Here is a 16852-nt window from a genome sequence, read left to right on the forward strand (position 1 = left end):
TATTTGCGAATATCTTTGAGGCAACTCAACCAAACAATTTCAAAATCTAATCAGCTCTAGAACTCAATAAAACGCGTAGATTTCCACCTCAACCATCAAAATCGGTTAATTTGTTCGCGAGATATCGTGGGAGAAATAAATGCTAAAAAAAGGTTCTTTTCGAAAACAATGGCATACGAAAGTATTTTCAATAATGTTTTCGAGCTCAAGGAGCTCGAAAACAGCGGAAAGTTTTGGGGTAGGCCCGCAGGGTCAACCGATAAACCGATTTTTGTATTAAAAATGAACTGATCAAGCAACACAAAAGCAGTATGCTAAATTAACATAAAAAATGTCAAATATTGAACACCAAATTTTTAGTACAGACTTTTGTTTTCAGACAACTACAAAAAATTTTTTACTATGTAGTAAAATAACTTTGATAAGACTTTCATTCTATAATCGATAGTCTTTCCTAATCAAAATAGTAAACTATATAAAATTATTTCCATTGTTACAATATTTCTTTTGCATTCATTTCAAAGATGCTTTAAATTTTATTTTCGTGAATTCGAAAACAGTAAGAAATTTTAGCATTGACTGCTAAAATCAACTACTGTTGAGATTTCTTCAGCGTAAAATAACTGTAGTTTTTATTACATCTTGTACTTATATAAATGGGCAACTTTATATTGTGTTAGTTCACAAATATTTTTTTATTTATTTATTTTCATTACTACAACAGGTTTTTAATAACTTTATGTTAAAAAAATATTTTAGCAAATTTATTCTGCATAGAAAAATTTGTTATTACATCGACAAAAGCATCGTGATGTATGATGCAGACGTTTTTACCACCTGTAAGAGAAACGTAAACAAAAGTTACAAAGAATGAAAATAGATGATAATAATAAATAAAAATATTTTGATTATTACGACTGCAAAATTTTCAATAGATAAATCCATTAGTTTAGCAGCGGTCAACTTGCAGGGCACTTGACTTCTCATCAACATCAAAATTAGCAATTTTTGTGACTTCAGTGAGTTATTGTACCAAGTTGCATTACCTCTGTGTAATATAATTATTTAAATGTAAAGTCAGGAACATTGAAATAAACACATAAAAATGATTAATTAACATGTGTTACTTGGAGCCTTCTACGATCATTAATTTACCCAATTATCTGGACAATAATCAGTACGGTCGACTAAATAAATTCATAAGAAATTAAGCTCAGTTTTTTTTAAGCCACTCAAGTTTATTTCAAATCTGATCAATTTGTTTGTTTTCAATGTCTCTATGTCTAGCTTAGACCTCTCCCACTTACAGGCCAATCGAAATGCCAGAAGTACTAGAGGCTTCTGGGAACAACGAATTGATCGAGGGAGAGTTCACATCATGTTGCTATTTTTACAAACTACTTGTTGATTTTATATTGTAGTAGGTGCAAACGATTACTTATCTTGATCATCGATTGTTGACGTGAACATTTTTAAAATTATGTTATTTTTTTTTTGTGCTCTAATTTTAATTCATTTTCATTAATCAACTAAAAATCGTAAAAGGCTTAGATTATACTTTATAATAAACAAAGTTAATGCTCAATTAAAGTAAAAAAAGCTATTCGACGGCCAAAACGAAAATATTTTTCTCGTTATTCTTTTCGTTTATATATTTATTTTGATCTTTCGAAAAAAAAAATAATGATTTAAATAATAAAAATAAGCCAACTTATGAATTTTTGTGCAAAAAATGATTTTCGAAAGTTTTCGAAATTTCCAGTCATCAATCTATTTGAAAATTCTATCATGAGGACAGATGGATTAGTTAGATTTCTAAAAAATCTGCTAAAAATCACAATCTATAATAGTGCAGATTTGATCGATGCATAATTACATATTTTCTTGGATTCGTAAACTCATGTCTGTTAGCCGTTGGGACATAAAACATAGAAAAAAGAGATGTGACATCTGAGAGATGGCAAATGTTGCGTGTTTTAGTAACTGCTCAATTGTATTGGATTCTGATATCATCTGAAAAATGCATTCATATATATATATTATATATACACGGGAGAAACCGGGATTTGAGACGGAGTACCGTAGACTGTAAAATTTCGATAACTTTATTCGGAAACAATTAATATCCAATACACGGAAAAATTGAAACACGACTGGTTCCTGTGTAGCACACGACTCAGTCGTGTTTATTCCGTGAGCTGGAATTTTTCTATTTTCTAATTTTGAAAACAAATTGAAATAGAAATTCAAAATCTAAAAAATATGAAAAACGAATTGCTCTGTGATATAGAATTTTTCGAGTACTCTGTCGTAGCTCGGACTGAAAAAACGATATATTTATAGTTATGATATTTTCTTCAATACAAAAAATGGTAGAGTTAATTATGGAGAATTAGATTTTCGTTCATTATGAATAAACAATATATTCATTTTCAATAATCAAATATCCCTCGCAGATTTGAATCACGGTGGAAACACGGTGGGTTTGTTCCATTGTACCACTGTGATTACGCGGTGTATCCACCGTGATTCCACGGTGGCTTTGCCACCGTGTATACACGGTGTTTTCACTGTGATTACCCGGTGGATACACCGTGGAACCACGGTGGTGAAATAGCACAAAGCCACGGTGGAATCACGGTGGGTACACCGCGTAATCACAGTGGGAACACCGTGTATACACAGTGGTCAAGCCACCGTGAAATCACAGTGGATACACCGCGTAATCACAGTGGATACACTGTGTATACCCGGTGGTAAAATGGAACAAACCCACCGTGTAACCACGGTGGATCCACGGTGTTTACACTTCCACGGTGTTTCCACCGTGATTCAAATCTGCGAGGGTATTCTTGGCACAACTTTACATATATTAATAATTAAGATACTAGTATTTGAGCCTAGCACTAACTTATTAATTACTAATATCCTTTACTGTTAGCGCAACTCTAGATATATTAATAGTTAAGATATTGATATTTGAATGAAGAAGTAGAATTCTTAAATTAAATAATATCCCGGGAAAAAATGATCAGACCTGACCATGCCTGTTCATGTATGATCAGGCCTGAAATTAGACCTGATCATGCCTGTTCATGTATGATTAAGCTTGAGATTAGACATGATCAGGCCTGATCATACCTGTCCATGCCTGTTCATGTCTGTTCATGTCTGAAGCGTTAAATACAGTCAGGTCTGATCATGCCTGTTCATGTCTGAAGCGTTGAATACACTCAGGCCTGATCATGCCTGTTCATACCTGTCCATGCCTGTTCATGTCTGAAGCGTTAAATACGCTCAGGCCTGATCATACCTGTCCATGCTTGTTCATGCCTGGTCATATATGTTCATGTCTGTTCATGGCTGTTCATGTCTGCTCATAGATCTAAAATTTTGTTGACCAAGAATCTATCACGTATAAGATTTTTATTACTTGAAGTTCATACGAAACTTACTTTTCAACTAAATCTCTTAGGTCAGTGGGTAGCGAGTTACAATTTCGAGCGCAAAGTCCACGGTTCAAATCCTGCACACGCCCGAATTTTTTATTCTTTTTATTTTTATAGCAATAATTATATACATGTATAATTGAATATAGTTATACATAATTATATATAATTATATAGGGCCATTTTTTATATATAATTTTTTACCCGGATGGGCATGAACAGACATGAACATACCTGATCAGACCTGAACATGCCTGATCAGGCCTGGTCAGGCATGGTCATTTTTCATGTCTGATCAGGCCTGAAGACTCATGCCTGTTCATGTCTGATCAGGTCTGATCATTTTTTCCCGGGTATGGTGCTTATATTAAATAAGTCTATATTTAAATTAATTATTCGAATAGTTCCGTTGAAAATATATTGGATTAAATCAAAAATAAAAAATCTTTAATTAATCGTAAAACTATTTGAGGAAAGTTAATGTATTTTAATTAATAATAAAACTGTCTGTGACGAGTGGACTGACACCCATCCGTCTAATACTATTTAATAAGTAATAAATAGATATATCTTAGTTCAGAAAGTAATATATTTCATTGTACTTTTATTAGGCGCTATACAGCTGTACATAAATATCGCATTGCTTTAGTGTATTAAGTCTTACTTTTGTAATACAACGCGACGAGCAGACGTTTTGTGTGGTCAGCCGTTTTGACTGTGGGAAGAAAAGAGTTCCGGAGACTGCGGAGGGATATTTTTTTTTATCAGGGATTTCGCACTTTTCTCTCTATTGCACTCAAGTCCACGAACGGTACTATCTTAGTTGCACTTGTGCAGTAAATGGAAACTTTGGCCGTGTTTTTCTCTTAAACAAACGAATATTATCAAACAATTAAAGTGCACTTCGCTAGATTAGGCAGTAATGCATAAAAGTGCGGTCTGTGATTTGTATTGACAGATTTTGTTTCCGAAAAAAACCCAGCCGAAAATATCTGATAACCCCTGTTAAGCAGCAAGAAAAAAGTTCTCATGGGAAACGGCGGAGTGATATTTTCGAGGCAGAAGATGCAATTGCAGAAAGAGAGTTAGTTACCATAGTTAAGCTGATTCGAATAGTCGTCTGCTCGCGCATAAATATTGTATCTCCTTTATTTTACCGCTTTTATTACAAATCACTATAAGAATATGTTAATGCCGCTATTGTTGAATAAAATTATTGAATTTGTATCCGTCTCATTAATGCTATTTTAGATTTGTAAAAGAGACTCTTAGGGCCTTTTCTGGGTACTCCCCTCTTTTGGGGACGCCCAATAAACAAATATTCATGTAATTTCCCTGATTAAAAAAAATGATTAAAAATGATTTCACACGTTAAATGTCCATAAGAGACAGGATTAGAAATGATTTGAAGGATTAAGAAGTATTTAAAATGATTAAAAAACAAATCATTTTAAATACTTTTTAATCAGAGTTGCGTATAGTCATTCTTTCACTGAGCGACCCACACCCTTTATAACATCCTATTAAATTTCTAGAGACGCTGAGCTAGGCACGGTAAGATCGGTTACGCAGTAAAACATCTAGGTGTAAGCTCACACGTAACACTGTCATATTTATGATATTTTTTTATTATTATAATTATAATAACATAATATAAAGAACATTAATTAATGCAAAATAACTATAAAAATGAATATAATATAAATAATATAATTATATAGTAAAATTAAAACTAACAATTATAGTTTTTTAATTATCATTTAATTTTACATTAGTATTTTATTCACTCTAATTCTCTTTTTGAAATCATTTACCATATATCATCCCTTTTAGTATTTTTTATTTAACTGAAAACACTATACAATTATACATGATTATCGCACTGACATTGATTAATAAAAATGGATGCTGATTTACCCGATCTTTTAGACAGGTGGGCAGTTTCTTTTTGTTTTAATTTCATTATTTTCCTCTAGCGCGTGTGAGTGCCCTTGACATATCTTAATCATAAGTATGATATCTTAACTATTAAGATATTATATTTGTGGGAAAGTAAGGTAGTTTTATTATTAAAAAACATGGGTTTAAATAAAATCACAGTTCTAATCGAAAATAACGAAAATATCGATTCATTATTAAATGATATTTAATTGAATAGAATAGATTGCTCAAGTATAATCTATTTGTATTAAATACTCTAAATTTTTGTCACTGTTTAAATTATGACTATATTTATTTATTATCAATAATATATCTTTAATATAAATAAGATCTTATTAAAAAGTATCAACTCCATCAATAAATTTAATATAAAGAAATTGTTTTTTCAGTGTGTGATTTAAAATTTGTCGAGTACTCTGTCGTAGCCCGGTTTTCGCTGAAATATTAAATCTGTTAATAAAATTACCATATATCCGGTAATACTCATAACTGGCGCATTTAATACAGACAGTATTCCATTACTCAAAGTATAAGCATTTTCCAGACGCTCCGCATATCTTGAATAACATGTGAATAATTTCAATTTACGACAATGAATTTGTAGTCATTGTAACTATATATGTATTAGACTGTTTTAAATTAGGGGACTTTTTTTTTTTATTTTTGATGAACATTGAAAAATCGAAAGGGTATCTTAAAATATGGTGACAATTAAAATTTGAGCTCTTAATATTGATATTTAGAGGGAGCTATTAATAATTTTCGATTTTTCATTTAGTATCATGGTAAATATACATAACTTCCGAAAAATCTCTTCTTTAACATTTTGGAGCAAATTTACTGATCTACAAAAAAGGTCTCTTATGATTTTTGCATAAATTCAACCATTCACAAGATATCCGACGTCAAATTTTGATACAATTCGCAGAACTTGTTCGTTCTGAATTTTATACCATGTTAACTAATGAGAATTCAGAAATTTTTATTACAGTTTTTTGTAGAAAATTGAATGCTCTACAAAAAAAGTCTCTTATCATTTTTTGATAAATCCATCTGTTCAAAAGTTATTGGAGCTTGCACTCAAGTTAGAGTAAATTTCGAGATCTTTTTACTTTTCCGGCGAAACTATCGGACTTATCATAAAATGTCATAGAATCTTTTTTGTAGACAATTTTATTTCCTAAAAACTATCTCCGGTAAATTTTGTTTAAATTCTGCATTCTCTTCTTGTTATTTCCATTTTAATGCCAAGGTCCTAAGAAAAGCGTTCTGATCGATTTTGAGAGCTTGGCATTAAAATGGAAATTAATAGAAAAGATTGCAGAATTGAAACAAAATTTTCTGGAGATAATTTGTAGGAAATAAAATTGTCTACAAAAAAGATTTCATGACATTTCATGATAAGTCCGATAGTTTTGCCGGAAAAGTAAAAAGATCTCGAAATTTACTCTAACTTGAGTGCAAGCTCCAATAACTTTTGAACAGATGGATTTATCAAAAAATGATAAGAGACTTTTTTTGTAGAACATTCAATTTCCTACAAAAAACTGTATTGAGAATTTCTGAATTCTCATTAGTTGACATGGTATAAAATTCAGAACGAGCAAAAACAAGTTCTTCGAATTGTATCAAACTTTGACATCGGATATCTGATGAATGGTTGAATTTATGTAAAAATCATGAGAGACCTTTTTTTGCAGATCAGTAAATTTGCTACAAAATATTTACGAAGAGTTTTTTTGTATTTTGATTTTTTCGGAAGTCATGTATTTTTTACCATGATACTAAATGACAAATCGAAAATTATTAATAGCCCCCTCTAAATATCAATATTAAGAGCTCAAGTTTTAACTGTCACCATATTTTAAGATACCCTTTCGATTTTTCACTGTTCATCAAAAAAAAAAAAAAAACTATTCCCCTTATTTGAAACAATTAATATGTATACATGTATACATGTTATAAATTATCACACATACTCTAAAGCTCGCTTGTGGCCCTTTACGCAAGACACTAAATGTTTGTAAGGAATATCATTAGAGGTTGACATATAATCTTCTCCTTTATGCCCTTCCAGATAATCTTTATCAAATGGTGTACTTTCTAGTCGACATCTGCTCAAACATACTTACCATTAGTTAAGAATAGTGATTCGCAAAAATAACAACTATGTTCTACATTAAATATTTGGATGATACCCCACGACTGCAAATAATCCACAAACGTGTTGCACGAAGGTAATTAACACAATGTCGCATGAAATAATGACGATTATAACATTGAAAACAAAAAAAGTTGTAATTATTGACATTGACCAGTAATGCTTTTCTATGTCAATTATTATGTACTCCGTCGGAATTGCCAATTTAAGTGGAACAGTTTCATTTGTTTCCACGAACATATTTACAATTTTTGGAAAAATCGGTTCTGTCACAAAAATTAACGTTGACATGTATGCAAGTCCTTTGTAAAAATTATAAATTACTGTTAATTATAAAATTTACGTTTGATTCCGACGATGTACGACGATCATTACCTGAATATCCAGTTGAAAAAAAATGACCGAGGTTCGCATGATGTTGTAGTGTACGTTTTTCCACATCGTTTAATAGTAATGTCCAATCACGTTTTATAGACTCCCATAATTCTTTCATCTAAATGTAATAATTGGATCGTTACTTTAATATATTCCATGTAATAAAATAAAAATATTTCATATATTAATACGAATTAATTGGTGTAGTTTTTGTGCGTACTAAGGGAACAAAAGATCCATGTTGTCGCTGAATTGCACTAGTTTTTTTTTTTTTTCAGTAAAGTCTATTCGAATGACCTAATAATAAATTCGAAAATTGAATTTATGACTTCTCTGAAATAAGTCTACAGATTTTTAAACATTTCAGGCAATAAGTCGACTCAGATCGTTCGATTCCCTTGTATACTCGCAAAAATCTCCATCTAGAATACACGCGCCAAAGAGTTAACCAAAAAGATTAAAAAATTGTGATAGGACATACCAGACCTGCTCTATAAATTGCATTGCTATATTTGATAATAAATGCGGAATCTATTACCAACGTCGAAAATACTTCAAATAAAAGATCTCGATCATCAAAGTGTATCACAATAGCTATAAACTGTAATATAATTAATGAAAAAAAAAATGTTTTTAAAATTAATGTTATAAATTTATTATACTTGTGGAATCAATTGAGTGACAAATGCAATCCATATTAGAGTCACTATAGGAAACTTTTGCCGTGATGACTGATACGGCCATTGGCCTATCAAACGGGAAAAGTTCTGAATCATTTTGTAGAAGGGTTCTTCGAAAATATCCATTGTCCGCGGACTTTATGAGACTGAGGTTCAAGAGAGTATCTAGCAATTACGATGCTTTTTTTACTTTAATTACTGTGCCTGCTATGAATTATTTGAATGGCATTGATAGACGGTTTGATTGCTGCTTTTAATTACACGGGCAATTATCCGCCTTTGTGTATATGCTGTTGCTACGGTAACGTCATTTGTTGGCTTACGGGATTCATTATTGGATGTTATAGTAGTTCAACGTCTGATAATATATATGCAGTTAATTGTTTCAATAAAGAGGGGTAGAAAAAGAGCATCCAGTAACTATAGATTCTATACCTTCTGCTTTCTATAGAAGAATGTTTTGTGAATCTCTCAAAATACATAGCATATTTATGTTGGAAAAGATATCAGTTGAGTCTCATCAAAATATCAAATCAAATGAATAGTGATGAAATTACACTTTGACTAACGCATTTATATAGTTTATTACAAGTTTTCTTTTTTTATTTATTGTTCGGTGTTAAGCATAATGAACAGAACTCTAAATTGTGAATTAAGTCATGTATATGTTGACAAGTCATCAATTTACTGAAAAGTTGATGAGAAATTTAAAAAGTAACGGATGCTGCCTATTTCCATCTTGGTACAATAAATATTGTAAGTTACAGCTATAATTATAACTACCCTCGCAGATTTGAATCACGGTGGAAACACCGTGGAAGTGTAAACACCGTGGTTCCACCGTGGTTACACGGTGGGTTTGTTCCATTTTACCACCGTGTAATCACAGTGGTAAAATGGAACAAACCCATCGTGTTTTCACCGTGATTCAAATCTGCGAGGGTATTCCTTATATGAGTGATTACTTATACACTTATCAAAAAAATTAAAGGAACAAGAAAATTTTATAAATTTTTTAGTGATTTTTGGAAGGCTGTATTTTCGTAAAAAATGATCGTATCGAAAAAATAAAAGAAGCAAAATTGAAGCTTGAAATCTCTAGATTAAAGATTTTTCAGCAAAATATTTTTTTGAGCCACGGTTTTTGCGGAATCATAAGAAAAAGGTCGAGACAAAATTTTTCTAAATTTTTTGGTTTCGTTTTTTAGGTCTACGGGGCCGGGAAAAATTTTTTTAAAAAAACGAATTCATGGCTTGTTTAGGAAATTTATTCAGCTACAATTTGCTTTTTTTTGTTTCTCTGTACGACCATTTGCTGCTGAGATATCAGCCTTCAAATAAAAAAGGATCCTTTTGTCTTTGATTATTGATATCTCAGCAAGAAATGATCACACAGTAATTTAAAGGGCAGTTTAATAAACTTGAATAAAACCCCCATAAGCTCCATTTTTGATTTTTTCAAAAAAAAATTTTTTTTCATCCTTGACATCCATTTAAAAAACCTTTAAAAAATGGCCATTTTCTGGTTTTTTAGTCGACTCGTCGCTACTCTGCAAATATTGATAAAAAAAATAATGTTGCCAGGTAATTTTACAGCTTAATGTACCCCCAAAAACCCTGGAAATTTTCAGATTGATCCATTGAACCGTTTGTCCGGTCCGATTGCTCAAAGTTTTACAAAACAATTAAAGGAACAAGTTTTGTTCCTTAATCCGTGTAATCGTTATCAAAATGAAAAAATCAATTTTTTTCGGATTTTCTTTCATTTTTGCGTTAGTTATTCAGTAAATGTAAGGTACAGAGGAAAAAAAAAAAATTTTCCAAAAAACGAGACCAAACAAGAATTTTTTCCAATTTTCGCAAAAACCGTGGCTCAAAAAAATATTTTGCTGAAAAATCTTTAAACTAGAGATTTCAAGCTTCAATTTGCTTTTTTTATTTTTTCGATACGATCATTTTTTACGAAAATACAGCCTTCCAAAAATCACTAAAAATTTATAAAATTTTCTTGTTCCTTTAATTTTTTGGATAAGTGTATGTTGGTGCGAGTGATTATTTTTACTCTTATTTGATTATTATTCAGAGGTAATAATTGTAATTATATATAATTATACCCGGGTAAAAATAAAACAATCTACGCGAGACTTACCGAAGATCTACCACATGTCTATCGCTCATAGATCTTCAACAGATCTTCCAGAAGTCGGTTTGGGGAGAAAATATTTTGTATCAATAGATTGACGGAAGATCTGTTGTAGATTTGTGAACGATTGATATGTGACAGATCTTTAGTAGATCTACTAGAGATTGTCTATTTCTATCTATAGATCTCTGCTTCAGAGATTAAAATCGGTCCTCTAGGCTAGAATAAAAATTCCCGACCCGTGTAGATGGTGAAATTGGGCCTCTAACTTGCAATGTAATTTCCAGTAACTGTTGAAAAACTTAAATTGGGTTCTTGAGATTGGAATTAAAACCCTGTAGACCATTGAGATCCCGAAATTGGGTCTTCAGACGGATATAAATTTACTGGCAACTGTTTAAATCCAAATCCGCCTCCAGCCTAGAATAAAAATTCTGGCGACTTGTAAGACTAATATTGAATCTCTGGACTGAAGTATAAATTCTAGCTACTGTCAAAACACTGCTATCAGGCCTCTGGACCGAGATAAAACGTTGCTGATGGCTTGGACCCTGAAATTAGTCATGTAGATGAATCCTAACTACTGTTGAGAGTCTAGTTTTGAGCCTCTCTACTGAAATAAAATTGCTACCAATTATTGAGGCTTTACGAATGGATCGCTAAGACTAATATTAAAATTCCGGTATCTATTAAGACCCTGAAATTTGGGCTCTATTCTGAAGTCGGATTTTTAGCTTAAAAAAAAAATTCGAGCGTCTGTTGAGGCTCTCAAATTAGACCTCTGGATTCAAATAATAGTTTAAGTGACTCTTGGAACTTCTAAATTAGGTCTCTAAGCCATAATCAAAATTTAAGCTAATGCTGCGATCCTGAACTTGGACCTTTAGATTAAAATAAAAATTTAAGTGACTTCTGATACTCTGACATTTGACTGCTATACCGGAATAAAAATAGGCTTCTGTTAAGACTCTTGAATCAGGCTTCTACACTGAAATAAAAATTCTATCAACTCTTGATACCCTTAAGTTGGACGTACGCTGAAATAAAAGTTCTGGCTACTATTGAGACTCTTCAATTAAGCCTCTAGATAGAAATTAAAATTCTGTCAAATTTTGATACTCTTTAGTAAGGCTTCTAGATAGAAATTAAAATTCTGTCAAATTTTGATACTCGCTAGTTAGGCCTTCAGGCTGAAATCAAAATTTTGTTGACTTTTGAGACTCTGTAAAAAGGCCTCTAGACTGAAATAAAAATCTAACCGAGTATTGTGACTGTGATATTAGGACTTTACCCCGGAGTAAAAAATTTAGCTTGCATTGAAGCACTGAAATTTGTTTACTAGACGGAAATTATTATTCTAGAAATTTTCCATTATAATTTTACGATAATATTTAACTTCCCGAATAGAATTTTTCCTAAGGACCCTACGGGGTCCTTATCAGATTAACCTTATTTCAAATGAGGACCAGATCAGGGTATCCTGACAAGAACCTGATATGGATGTAACGCTTAAGACCCATGAGGTCCTAATCAGGATTGCCTTATAAGGACCTTACCAAAATATCCTCATCAAATCCTTATCAGGATTACCTTCTTAGGTCCTTACCTTCGATCGAGAATGTTATCTATTGTATTAAGAGCATTAATTAGAGGAAGTAAACATGTTTTTTATTGATGAAAAAATCCCGATGACTGCTGGGCTCGAACATGCGTTCTTCCGATTCAAAGTCCTTGATGCTATCCACTGCGCTGACATACATATGTGATCTTGTAAGTTTAAATATTATATCCATTATGATGTTAAAGAATAACTGATGATGAAGTAAAAAATACGTGCTGCGATGATTGACGTGATTCTTATACAATTTTCTTTTGTGCTTTGTTTAATTTTTAGTCTGTAAATGAAATATTTAAAGGGATTTCTTTAATGAGGATTTTCTGATGAGGCCCTGACAAGGAACTTGTCAGGTCAACACGATGGCGAATAACTTTTTTTTAAATAAAGATTTCCTCACGAGATTCTGATAAGGAACTCGTCAGGTTGACCCGATGGCAAATAACTTTTTTTTGAATAAGGATTTCTTGATGAGTTCCTGATCAGGAACTCGTCAGGTTAGCTCTAATAAAGCAAACATTATATTAACCTGACAAGGTCCTTATAGTACTTCAGGCAAATCAGGAAAAAATTCTAGTCGGGATTACTTCCAAGTTATTTATGAAATAATAAATCTACGGTGGTACTCTTTCCATTCGTTTTTAATTAACAGGTTACGCAGTTACAAAAAAAAATAGGTAGTCGTGCATACCCTGGTCAAAAATAAAACTTGATTTAGACGGTCGTCTTAAATTATGACTTAACAGGCTTACTTAGTCATACTTAGTCATGATTTAAGACGACCAAGTCTAAATCACTTTTATCTTTGACCCGGGATATTACCAAACTATCCCTCGCGGATTCGGAATTACTTCGAAATCATGGTGAAATTTCGGTGAGATCATAGTGGAAAGATAGTGAAGCCATGGTGAAATGACAGTGAAACTACTGTGATTTTGTGCCATTTGCTCACTGTGACTTTATTACTATCCGATGGTAATTTTATGATGATTTCACCATCGATTCATAGTAGAATCACAATAGCATTACAGTTAATTTACAGTAGTATAGCTGTAAGTTGACAGTGGTATTACTGTGTATTTACAGTGATTTCACTATCAGTTTATCCTGGATCTGCAGTGTTTCAGTCATGCTTTCTCGGTAATAATACCGTCATCATATAGTGATTTCACAGCAGTCTTACTATAGATTCTTCGTGAAATCACAATAATATCGCTGTGAGTTGACAGTAATATTACTGTGATTTCTTAATCATTTAATCCTGGATCTGCTTAGTTTTCATCGAGATTTAAGGGCTTTTTATTTTTAAAATTACATTTATTATTTACATAAATTATAAATTTAATCTTTCACGCGTTTTTATCTTTCTCGTAGATCTTCTTAATTTATTATTATTTTGTATTATTTCCTTGTCATTTACATTATCTTCAATAATATCACTACAATTACCATTACTATTATCAATACTAATTTTATCATTCATACATTCATTCTCCGTTTCACGGCGTATTAACTGATCAATGTGACGTTTCCAAACCATATTATTATCTGTCTAAACGTCATACGTCACTGGACTATGTACTTTAATAAGTACTGCGGAACACCATCCCCCCTTTCTTATATCTTTAGCATATACCGTTTCATTAACTTAAAATTGTACATTTCTATTCCCTAAAAAATTATTTTGTTGTGTTTTTTGCTTATTAATGACAGTAATACGTATGTCAGGTCTCAACAAATCCAGCCTTGTTCGAAATTTCCGATTAACTTGTAATTCAGCCGGTCTAATTCCTGTAGTGCTGTGTGGAGTAGCACGACAATAAAATAAATATTTATCTAATGCTTCACCTCGATCATAATCGCTTATTATTATTTTAAATTTCTTTTTAAAAGATTTTACAGCGTTTTCAGTCAGTCCATTCGCAGCCGGGTGATAAGGAGCTGTTAAAATATGATTAACACCGTATTTAATTAAAAATTCTTTAAATTCTTTTGAAGTAAAGGTAGGACCATTATCTGTAACAAGTTGTATTGGTAATTCCCGCATAGAAAAGTAATTACTGAATACTTTGATAGTTGTTTTAGCAGTTATGTTATTCATCGCTCTAATATCAACCCACTTTGAATAAGCGTCAATTATTATAATATAAGCATCATTCTTACTAAATTCCAGAAAATCCACATGTAGCCTACAATTCAGGCTTTCTGGCCAATTCCAAATATGTAAAGCTGACTTATTGGGATTATCTGAATTTTCGATACAATGTTTACAAAGCTTTACAATTTTTTCAATATCTTTATCTATCCCAGGCTACCATACATACAACCTGGCCATAGATTCCATACGTACAATTCCAGAATGCGTAACATGTAATTCCTTCAAAACGACTTCTCTTAATGACTTTGGTACAATTAAACGGTAACCCTACATTAAATAATTATTTTCTATTGTTAATTCTAAGCTGCGATTTTTATATGATGTTAATTCATCATCTACTCGACTAGGCCAACCCTCACGTACAAATTTAAAAACTTTTTGTAATTTATCATCGCATGCAGTCTCTCTTTGAATTAATTCGCCACTAACTGAAATTACATTATTATCAATATACTTAAAATAAGAAAACTCACTTTCCACATTCTTTACTTTATCTTCTCTCTCTCTATCCGGCAACCTCGACAAAAAATCTGCCACTTGATTGTTTTTTCATGGATATATACAATCTCGAAGTCGTAACCCAACAGTAATACCGCCCATCGTTGTAACCTGCTTGCAGACATCACCGGTATTCCTTTTTTGTTACCAGATATATACAAAAGGCTTATGATCTGTTTCTAATACGAATTTCCTTCCATAAATATATATTGGTGAAAAGTCTTGAAGGCAAATATTAATGCTAAAGCTTTGCGATCTATCTGTGAACACTGCTTTTCAGCTTTTTTAAGAGTTCTTGCCGCAAACATAATTGGTCTAGTTGTTTTATTATCACATATGTGTGATAAAACTGCCCCAAGGCCCCATTACGATGCGTCGCACGTTATTTTTATTGGTAAATTTGTATCATAATACATTAGTACACTGTTCGACGTCAAACTCTCTTTAGCTCTCTCAAATGCCATTTGATGATTCCCGTTCCACTTCCATAAACAGTTTTTAGCGAGTAATTCATACAATGGGCCCACAATATTCGCATAATTCTTTATGAATTTCGAGTAATAATTTAATATACCCAAAAACCTTCGTAATTCTGAAACATCTTTTGGTGGATCCGTATCTTGAATGACCTTGATCCTTGCATTTGACACTTTAATACCATCTTGACTTAAAACATAACCCAGAAACTCTACGTTGTTTTTAAACAACTCACATTTCTCAATTCTTACAGTTAACCCGCATTTTCTAAAACGTTTTAAAACCTCTTTCAAACGTTTACTATGATCTTCCTGGTTCTTACCGTAGACTAAAGCGTCGTCGTAAAAAACTAAGACTCCTTCAATGTCCGATAAAGTTGCTTCCATCTCCTGTTGAAATATTCCAGGACCCGGTGCTACACCTTGAAACAATCGCTCACACTTAAATAACCCTTTATGAGTCGATAATGTCACGATCTCCTTAGATTTTTCATCTAATTAAAATTGTAAGTATGCGTTTATCATATCAATTTTTGAAAACACCTTTGCATCTTTAATTTCCGCCAATAAATCCTGGACTCTAGGTATAGGATGTTGATACTTTTTCAAATATGGATTCAACGTTACCTTGTAATCTTCGCAAATCCGTATTTGACCACTTTTCTTAAATACAGTAACAATAGGCGTACCTCATTCACTATTCTTAGTAGGTGTTAAAATTTTTTCATTTACTAATCTATCGATTTCTGTTTCTATTTTTTCTTTTAGAGCATGGACTACCGGTCTAGCTCTATGGAAAATTGGCTTCACTCCTGGTTTTAATTTTAAACTTATCTTCTTTTTCTTATATGTACCCAGCTTCCCTGAAAATACATCTGTAAATTCTTTAATTAATTCACTGATAGATATTTCCCGATCATCAATACAATTTATTTTCTCAAAGTCCTTGCGCTTATTAATTTTAATTAGACCAAATTCTTGAATCCATTCCCGCCCCATTATTGGTTTACTACTTCCCGTAAATACAAATAATTCTTTCTTTTTATTTATTCCGCTATAGGATACATTAACCTCTATGAGCCCAACAGGTATCATGATAGCGCCTTGATAAGCCTTAAATTTCCTATCAGTCCTCTGCAATGGGAGATTCTTCAATTGACTCTGCTTCTAAATTTCTGTTGATATTGCTGATGTTGAGGCCTCCGTATCAATTTCAAACTCCAATAATCTACCTTCAATAATTAAATTTACTGTTAATGGCTTCACATTATAAATTTTACCATTGATAATATTAATTCCATTCATTAACTTGTCATTGTTTTCTTTTATTAGATTATCCTTCAATAATCCGTTATT

At 32.0% G+C, this 16852-nt stretch overlaps 1 protein-coding gene and 1 long non-coding RNA gene across 4 annotated transcripts in view; one reads left to right on the forward strand and one right to left on the reverse strand.

Annotated features, from left to right (window-relative positions):
• Window positions 1–657: 657 nt before the first annotated feature.
• Window positions 658–8768, reverse strand: LOC130671272 (uncharacterized). Of its 3 annotated transcripts, XM_057475055.1 has the most exons (9): window positions 8589–8768; window positions 8408–8527; window positions 7927–8044; window positions 7589–7853; window positions 7370–7504; window positions 5857–5947; window positions 1877–2013; window positions 916–1048; window positions 658–837 (listed from the first exon to the last, which is right to left on the reverse strand). In XM_057475055.1, the coding sequence occupies exons 1-9, from the start codon at window positions 8730–8732 to the stop codon at window positions 790–792; spliced, it is 1191 nt and encodes a 396-aa protein (XP_057331038.1). In that variant the 5' UTR covers window positions 8733–8768; the 3' UTR covers window positions 658–789. The 3 variants fall into 3 exon arrangements, with proteins under 3 accessions (XP_057331038.1, XP_057331039.1, XP_057331037.1); XM_057475056.1 differs by lacking the exon at window positions 658–837 and having other exon boundaries at window positions 853–1048; window positions 7589–7817; XM_057475054.1 differs by lacking the exon at window positions 658–837 and having other exon boundaries at window positions 853–1048.
• A 220-nt stretch (window positions 8769–8988) lies between these two features.
• Window positions 8989–16852, forward strand: part of LOC130671510 (uncharacterized) — a 63452-nt gene continuing 55588 nt past the window's right edge. The window contains exons 1-2 of the long non-coding RNA XR_008990529.1: window positions 8989–9115; window positions 9188–9362. This is a non-coding gene — a long non-coding RNA (uncharacterized LOC130671510). The remainder of the gene's footprint in view (window positions 9116–9187; window positions 9363–16852) is intronic.

This window comes from Microplitis mediator, chromosome 7 (assembly GCF_029852145.1).
Source record: "Microplitis mediator isolate UGA2020A chromosome 7, iyMicMedi2.1, whole genome shotgun sequence".
In the NCBI taxonomy this organism is placed as follows: Eukaryota; Metazoa; Arthropoda; class Insecta; order Hymenoptera; family Braconidae; genus Microplitis; species Microplitis mediator.